This window comes from Teleopsis dalmanni, chromosome 2 (genome assembly GCF_002237135.1).
Source record: "Teleopsis dalmanni isolate 2A chromosome 2, ASM223713v2, whole genome shotgun sequence".
Lineage (NCBI taxonomy): Eukaryota > Metazoa > Arthropoda > Insecta > Diptera > Diopsidae > Teleopsis > Teleopsis dalmanni.
In genome coordinates, this window is record NC_051847.1 from 226,855,779 (window position 1) to 226,864,912 (window position 9,134).

The 9,134-nt window shown below is 29.0% G+C and overlaps 1 protein-coding gene across 2 annotated transcripts; it reads right to left on the reverse strand.

Moving 5' to 3' along the window:
- Positions 1–5,304: 5,304 nt before the first annotated feature.
- Positions 5,305–7,950, reverse strand: LOC119684884 (mitochondrial pyruvate carrier 1-like). 2 transcript variants are annotated; one of them, XM_038099017.1, is made up of 4 exons: positions 7,876–7,927; positions 7,626–7,807; positions 7,457–7,557; positions 5,305–6,026 (listed from the first exon to the last, which is right to left on the reverse strand). In XM_038099017.1, exons 2-4 carry the CDS (start codon positions 7,715–7,717, stop codon positions 5,848–5,850), a joined length of 372 nt encoding a protein of 123 aa, XP_037954945.1. In that variant the 5' UTR covers positions 7,718–7,807; positions 7,876–7,927; the 3' UTR covers positions 5,305–5,847. The 2 variants fall into 2 exon arrangements, with proteins under 2 accessions (XP_037954945.1, XP_037954944.1); XM_038099016.1 differs by having other exon boundaries at positions 7,626–7,950.
- Between the last annotated feature and the right edge of the window lie 1,184 nt (positions 7,951–9,134).

Consider the following 9,134-nt stretch of genomic DNA (forward strand, 5'->3'; position numbering starts at 1 on the left):
TATCAAACTCTTTCCAAATTCCATAATGTGCTTATACTTTTGCACGATTTAATTAGACCTTTGAAGTACCATTTATTCATTAGTTAGCAGTCAACTAAGATCACTAAACTCTAAGCACACTACAAAGCCCAACTTTTGGGTCCAAAAATTTGAGCACAATCTCCGAATTATTTTATCTCAGATTCTTCACTCCTAAACACGATTTAATAAGACCTTTGAAGTACCATGTATTCATCAGTTAGCAGCCAACTAAGATCACTGAACTGTAAGCACAAAGCCCAACTTTTGAATCTAAATATTTCAGCCCAATTTCCGAATTATTTAATTTTCTTATTTTATCCATTTTACTCATTTTATGTCATCGTTTCCATATCTTGAGCCTTACCTCAGATTCTCCACTCCTAAGCACTATATTTTTCAACTCCTTTTCGTTCTTCTTCTTATCGTTGTGTCTACGAATTCTCAAGAACAAACAAAGTAAACAGCGCAATTACTTTACTGCAAAATTTTAAACTAATATATATATATATGCATATATATAATTATAAGTATAAGAAAATAATAAAAAATTTAAATTTTAAAGAAAATAAAGAAAATAAAGAAAAAGAAAATTCTGAATCGTTTAATGTAACGTCGCCATTTTAACTTCTAAAGAAAGTGAAAACTTTAGCACGTTTTAAAACAAAAAATAAAAACAAAATCTTTTTATATTTTATGTTAAATATTTATACATTTGTTAATAATTTTAAAATAAGCAAAAAATAATTTTGTATTTGTTTTATGTTAATCAGATATTATCCCCAAAAGTAATGAAATGACTTACTTAGATATTTTCGTTTTACAATTAAATTATGCCTAAAAATTACTTTAAAATATAATTTTTTTTCTTCTCGGTACAATTTTCAGATCAATTCAAAATTTAATATTTCAAAAAAAAAAAAATCAATAAATAATATAATACAAAAATACAATTTCGTGATATATTATAATTATTATTATAACTATTTTTTAATGCATGATTTTTTTTTATTATGAAAGTTTATTATTTGTTTTTTTCTACTTTTATATTATTTAGTATAAAACTATACAAAACAAGAACATTTTAGCTAAAATTAGCCTTTTTTATAAATAAAATAAATAAATTAAGGAAATGTTTTAAACTCTATTTGTTAAGTGAAAGTTTACAAAAAACAAAAAAAAAAACAAAAAATTTATATAAATAAAAATAATATAAATTAGTTTTGCATTACAAAAAATTATAAAAAATAAAATTTAAAACAAAAGTAAAATTAAATCAGTAATTCTGTAATTCTGTAACTCAGTAATTCGAACAATAGACAATTATAATTAGTAATACACTGAAAGAAATATTATATACCAATATTTTATGTATCACAAACATATTAGCGTGAAAATTATAATTAATATGGAACATAAACAGTTTTGTTTTCAAAAATGTTATTTTAAATTAACATTTAACATTTAAATTAGTTTTGTTGATGACCTCCTTCAAATCGAAAATACAATAAAAATATATATTTAAAAAATCTGCTAGAACAACAACAACAACAACAAAAACAAAAACATTTTATAAACAATAAATACGAGTGAATCGTGAGCATTCTTAAAAAAAAAAAATAATTAAATTAAATTAAATTTATATTAAAATTGACATGAAACTTTGTTTTGTAAACAAATCAAAATATCAACAAATGGATAATGAATAATTAATTAGAAAATGAAGAAATGAAGAATGCGTAAAATAAAACAATAATTAATGAAATAATTAATTCAAATTGTAATATTGAAAAACTCAAATAGTTAAAATAAAAAAAGAAACAAAATTTTTGTTTGGCTTTTACTTTTCGGTCGAGAGTTGCTTGCTGGGAATCACAAAATTTTAATTTTAATTTTAGTTTTAATTTTAATATTCGTTTTAAAGGCAGAATAAAAGGCACAATAATTTTGAATGAAAATGACAATACATATTAAAAAGTTTAATTTCATTTTATGGTACACTCTCTCATTCTCTCTTTATTATTATTTGTGTTACATTATAACTTTTTTTTTCTAAACATAAAACAATATTCTTATTATTTTGTTATTCCTTACAAACACATTTTTGCTCTTATTTTAATAATTTAATATTTTATTATTACTATATTATTTCCATATTTATTTAAGTTTACATATAAAACACTTTTGTATTTGTCATTATTGCTTAAATAAAATAAATGTTAAATAAAAAATCATCGATGCATATCGACTCTTTAAAAACTAACGATTATGCTAGCCCTTAGATTATATTAGATTAGATTAGATTTTGAAACGGGTTGGGAACTTCTCACCACGTCACTGCATCCTTTGGAGATTATTGTTACATGCCCACTTTAGTTCCATAGACGAGTAGCAGTTCCCTAATTGCGTTATAAATGGATAGGCAGTGGATAAGTACCGAAGTCTAAGTCTGGCGAGACTATCACAGTGGGTCAAAATGTGTTCTACTGTTTCATCTTCTTCGCAACAAAGTCTGCAGATATCGTTTTTAGTGATACCTAGGTTCGATATATGCCTTTTAATTCCGCAATGCCCAGTGAGAAACCCCATAACAAGTCGGATGCCACTTCAATTTAGCATAAGTAGGTCCCTAGTTCTAGCTTTAGATCGATATGGTATGGATTCTAAAATCTGTGAAGATATCGAAGAGAAGATTAGAATACTTTATAAAATAAATATTTTATTATACTAATAATCCATAATCCTAAGTGAGCACTCATTTAAGTGAAGACATGGTCATATACTCGCCATGCCTGCAATCAGAAAAAAGATTTATGAAACGCCAATGCACAAATTGTATTCTGTTCCCATAAACGTGCTCTACATAGAAATTCTACGTGAAAAAGCTTTTCGATTTATTTCTGTCTAACCTAAGACACAATTTTCTAGTAACCGCACAGTCTTTGTGATTACACCAGAAGTTATTTATCACTACGATAATTCATTTTTCTACGCTCCTAAACAGTCTATATGTCAGAATTCGACTTATAAGCATTTTCGATCTTTTTCTGCCCATTTCGTGACAAAAAAGCTTAGCAAAGAGAGACCTTGTAGTTACGATTACGATTGTAGATTTCTCCGTTCTGGATTAGTTGTCATAGCTACATTGCCCGACTGTCTATAAAGGTAGTGTTATTTGAGAGACAAGTTGTGCCAGCTAGCATTAACTTTCTTGTTGTTTTGATTGGATATATCTCGGCTTGAAAGAAGCTATAAGTGCCAAGGAGTCGGCATGACTATCATATATATACATCTCTCAAGTAGATACTTGCTACTGCTCCGCTCTTCATATTTGAGTCATCTGTTGAATGCGAACTCCAAAGCTACCCGATACAGATCGTAACCTCTAGCTTTCTCTAGTAGAGTAGGTAGGAAGGTGGGTAGCGCTAACCGATACTACTCATAGACCTGATAACTTCATTGTAATACCAGATTAGAGTATTTACGTGCAATTTGCAAATTTCAGAATGTAGTTCACTCCAATCTTAGTGTCGAAATTCAACCACTCAAAACTGGAAGCTCTGGTAGAGTAAACAATAGGATTTTTAGTTTCAAAACTCAACTTTGGTGCTATATAGCCTGTAACTGACCTCAGATCATTTTCGACCAAAAGACAACCACTTATTTTAATTTCTTGAAAATGATATAGTGTAGAAGAAAAATCAGATTTTTTTGAAATGCACTACTAACTGCTCCGAAAGTATCCAACTAAGCCAGTCTCTATACTCATTACATTTTTTGTCAAACGCCAGACAAGGCCTTTTCGTCGACAGTGCGTCCCTTTTGAGTTCTCTCCTCAATATCCCTACTTCAACTCAGTTTGGAATCGAGTATAATGATTTTTGGTTTTTGCGGAAAGATTTAGTAACATTTCATCCGGCTGGTGCAAACGGACTTTGATATCTTAGCTTACGATGTGAACAGAACGTACTCTAGATGTGGACTACGCTTGCAAGAGAATGCTACATCATGACAAGAGTAAGTATTTCATATTTTTAAAATATGCCAAAAGCTATTTTTTAAAAATCAAACTTAGATATTCCAGTGACTCTAACAATTTGATCTAAATTTTAATCTCAGAAATTGTGAATAATCACTTAGATAAGTAAAGATAAGATAGGATATAAGTTTTTCAATTAATATAAGCATTTATCTACAACGCATTATCATAGTTGTGAATATCGTTATCTTTTATCTTTTATCGGCTTTTTACTGTCAATATACAAAACTCTTTCACTAGATATTCTTTTCACAATTTTAACAATTTATATACGAGTTCACACGCGTACTTCAGTTATTCATAAAGCAAATTATTATTTGATATCAAATCTAATTATACTTCTGAGTATTTGACTTAATAAAGTCTCACAATTAAATTATATTACTTATATAAATATGTACATAAAAAATACAACAAATCAGTCTCGCTGGCTTTAGACTCTGTTATTCCAGTAAGAAACCGCGATACTTAGTCGTGGATGCCAAAACATAGGGGACACGCGAGCAACAAAAGGGCTCACTATCTCGTTAAATGGGAAACCCAACTTACATAAATTTTAAGCTTTGCCGAAGCGAATATAATGGATGAAATATTCCTCCTTAACATATTGGGAGGAATCAGAATTGAAAAATGACTGGTTGAGTTACGGGAACCAAAAATAATCCACAGCAGCCTTTAATATATTGAGTGGATGGGAATGTTAAAGGTTCTAGCTCAGTATGGACAAAATGAACCTTTCGGAATTGTAAATCCCACGGAAAGCAAAAGATATACATTGACGCATGCAAAACAGTCTCAAATAGATTTTTTATATTAATCGAAAAATAATTCCTACCGGCCACTGTAGAGTGAGGTATCATCACAGCAAAATGATAGTTCCAGAGATCAATATCTGACGCTTTTCTGATATAGATGTTGAAACATCTGAACATATTATCAGGCTCGCTTTCCGCGTCAAATGACCATTAAAACATTGTGGTTAAAACGTTAGACGACCTATATTGCGGTGAGTACTATACCTCACTTATAAATCGTTATTATAATAGTAATATTAAACAAAACAAAAAAGTAAAACTATTTCAAATAAAATGCAATGTGTATTTCATATTCATAAATAAATTTAACAGAATTTTTATTAAAAAAATACAGATTTTACAGAATCTGATTAAAACGCCTGAAAATAATTTGTACATTGAACTTAAATTAATTTATAAAAAATATAGTTTCTATATAGAAATATGGAAATAAATTCATTTAACTTAGAGATTTCAATAAAGGTACTGGGGGTCCAATCAAATTTACATAAAGCCAATTATTAACATTATTTTAAAAAATTTGCTAAGCTTATTTACATATAAAAATAATAAAAAGTATCTACATAAATTTAACTAATTTGTGCTTGAGCAGCGTTCACGGTTTTTTTGTCATTTTTAGTTAGAAAATTTTGTTTGTTCCAAGATGTGAGTTTTTCACGCCGTTGCGTGAGATACTTCAATTTGTCACGCCATACAGCAGCACGTCGTGCAGGGGCAGGTGCAAGGGCAGGGGCACCGTCGACGTTTTCGTTGTCATTACAATAATCGTGATCATTTTGTAGTTTAATCACAATGACTGACTATATTAACGATTTGATGACAAAAGTAAATATTTATGCTATGCACTATAACGTGTCTTTTGAGTTTAGTTTAGTTTAGTTTAGTTTAATTAGATATCATTTGAATAGGTTGGGGTGGCGAAGTTCGAGCAGATCCGTTCAAATACGTGGATATTTGTTTTGCTGCGATGTGTCTTTAGTTTGTAAGTGCTGCTACTTCGGATTTCTCTTTGGAGAGGAAATTGTAGTTGATATACCGAACTCCTTGCACCGATTGGGCAGTTGAGTTGGTAATATGGCATGCAAACAGCAACATGTTTCTTGGCGTCACTTTCCAAGCAAAACGCATGAACACACAGGAGTAGAGAGTAAGAGCTGAAAAATATGAATTATTACAATTCGTCTTATACAAAATATAAATACATATGAATTTAAATATTAAAAGCAACACTTCAACGAATATTTTAATAAAATTATGTGATGACATTATTTAGATCCTATGATTGTGAGGAAATGTATTCGGTATTTCTATCTAGTTCCCATCGTACAGTATGAGGTGTAAAATCTTAAACCGAGTGATATAGTTACTTTAAGCGTAAACTTAATTTTTTAAGGTTGACTTTAAAGACTTTCTCGAGAGTTGCTACAGCAGATCTTATAGGTCGACATGTACATTGGTTTTATTTTTAACAATGTATTTTTATCCAACTATTAAAGTAGAAAACTTTGATTTATAAACAAGATCGTATATGACTAGAGAAGACTAAAGAAAAGTCGCAGTCAGTATTGTTTGAATTTGAATAAATTTACTGGAAAATAATTCCAAGTGAAAATAAACAATTATACAGCGATAATGGAGATCAATTTTTGATCTGTAGGGGTTTGAATTTACATGCTCGTGGTTCTGTGAATATGAACCTCCAAAATTGCAATCGTTAAGCCGAGTTTTACAATTCATACTTAAGCGTTGGATAGCGACCACTAAAGTAATGCTTCAATTTTGAACATATAACATTTTAGTAGGAATCGATACTTATTGCATATTGTGAAGTTGGTCTTTAGTTTCCTTTCAGTAATGCTGAGGTTGAATCTATGCTTTTTGTTAAAACAAACGCGAAGGAAGGAAGCATTAATTATGGACTACCTAACTAATATACCACAGTAAATGACTTAAAACATTAAGAAGTGAATTGAAATAAAGCCCTATTGCCCTATTGTAAATGGAGTTTAGTATGCAAGTTTGTATATAATAACAAATTATTAAGTGTATACTAATATCAAACTCATTTTGTGAAATATAAAATAAATAAATTAATTACTTGACATGAGTACAATGGAACCAATTAAAACGGGAATTTTTATTTGAACTTCTAACAGCAAAATTTTCTAAAGTGTATTTTAAAGCTTATTAAATATTTAAATAAATTGGAATTACTTTGACAACGCGTTGCTTTAATAGCCACAGTTATAACAAAGTGCGTTTCTAATAAATTGATTAATGGAAGTTGTACCTGAAACCCTATTTAATAGTATTGCGCAAAGCACTGCTTGATTAAGTGACAATAAACTTTCACAAATCTAAATTAATTTTGAGAATCATTCACTTCAATGGGTTCGGGTGTGTAAGCAAGACGGCGATGATAAAGAGATAAGCATACGGAAAGCACATCAGACTACATAAAATGCTTTATATAATGAAAAATAATCACTGCGAATTTAATTAATTATGACATATATTAATTAATAATATTATGCTTTTTCTATATGTACACACAAATGGATATATGTTAATCAGTATTGCTTACCTAATGTCATTGGTCCAGAAATCAATTTGGGATCTTTTTTCATGTCAGCCATTGCAGCAATTGGAATGCCCCAATTAGCGACTGGTCCCCAGAAATGAGTACTAGTTGTTCAAGTAACGCTTCATTAAATTTTATTACAATCGCCAATAATATTTTCAAGTGTACTAACCTCATAAGATATTCACGAAATTCCTTACTTTTCAAGTTTTGGACCAGTTTTCCGAACAGGCTGGCGGATGCCCTCGCACCTTGATTTGACATCTTCCTAAGTGTTTATTTACTATGTTGATCCTATGTATTCGACACCTTTACCAAGCTATAGGCAATTAAGCTATACTACCGTACAAATTTCTAATTATAAAATAAATATCTAATCACAATATTAAAATATTTTGTGTTTATTTTCATCAACGAATTACATAAACACTTTTGTTGTTATTGGTTAAACCCAGCTAAACGTAACGCACCACGCAACTCAAGCAAAAGTAAATTCACTACTAAAAGCAAAAATAATCACTATTTTGCCACAAGTAGGAAAGCCTACATCACAAAAGAGAACGTCTGTCGGTAGTGCAGTCACTCTGGTCAGCTGTTCGTGACACACATCTTTTTTGCATGGATGCGCTACGTAAGAAATAAATAAAATATTTGTATATATTAATAGTTGATATAGAAATAATCAATATTATAAATAAATATAATTATATAAATATATATAATAAAAATAAAAAGGTTTTTCAAATAGTAGTGAACTACAACAACAATAATTCATTTTATATTATTTTAATTAATTAAATTTTTGAACGACCATTCGGTTGTTTCGAGTATTGCCAAATACCCATCATCAGTGGTCCTGGAAATAATTTTTGTATTTAAAAATTTGTCTCTTTATATATATTTACAGATCTTCACTCAAAAATATATATAAAATTCTTAATTTGACATGGTTCATCCATAAATTTGAATAAATTCTGTGTTCACATATTTTTATGGTATAAAAGATTTTCGTACTAAACCGAATCTTGTGGATTTTCTTTTTACGGATTGAGCGAAAAAATTTGTTAAATGGAAGGAAAGCAACAACAAATTTCTTGGCTCTGCTTTCTAAGCAAAACGCATTATGACAGAGGAGTACATTATCAAGGCTTAATATTATATATATATATATACTGAAAGTCATACAACCCGAAATCCATTTTGGATCCTTCTTCATCAGCAATGGCAGCAATTGGGATACTTCAACTAGCGATTGGTCCTTAAAAGTGAGTGCTAATTATATTTAATACAAATGAGTTTTAAAATAAATAATAATTAAATAAAATAAGTGAAATATATTTCCTCATCAAATAACTGCGAAATTCTTTGCTTTTCACATTTCCAACCAGACGATCAAAGATACTTTCTGAAATTTTCGGCATAATAAAGATTTTAATAAAACACAAACTCTCTTACGTTTACACAGAACATGAATTATAAATCTAGTAAAATAAATAAAAATAAAATAAATTTGCATTTTGATATTATAATTTTTTTTTAATATCGGAATATATTGTAAAGACATACTGTATTACCTAATAATTTATTAAAACTTGTAAAAAAGTTACATATATTATCAAAATAATAAAAGCAATAAAAACCTAGTGAATTCGTATATATTGAAGTCTGCTATGAAACATAA

Bases quoted from the DNA above. Each gene is read 5' to 3' on its own strand.
- LOC119684884 (XM_038099016.1), bottom strand. From the start codon at position 7,717: ATGTCAAATCAAGGTGCGAGGGCATCCGCCAGCCTGTTCGGAAAACTG. The intron at 7,558-7,625 runs GTTAGTACACTT...TTGAACAACTAG, and splicing joins TTTCGTGAATATCTTATGAG to TACTCATTTCTGGGGACCAG. The intron at 6,027-7,456 runs GTAAGCAATACT...CATATTTTTCAG, and splicing joins TTCTGGACCAATGACATTAG to CTCTTACTCTCTACTCCTGT.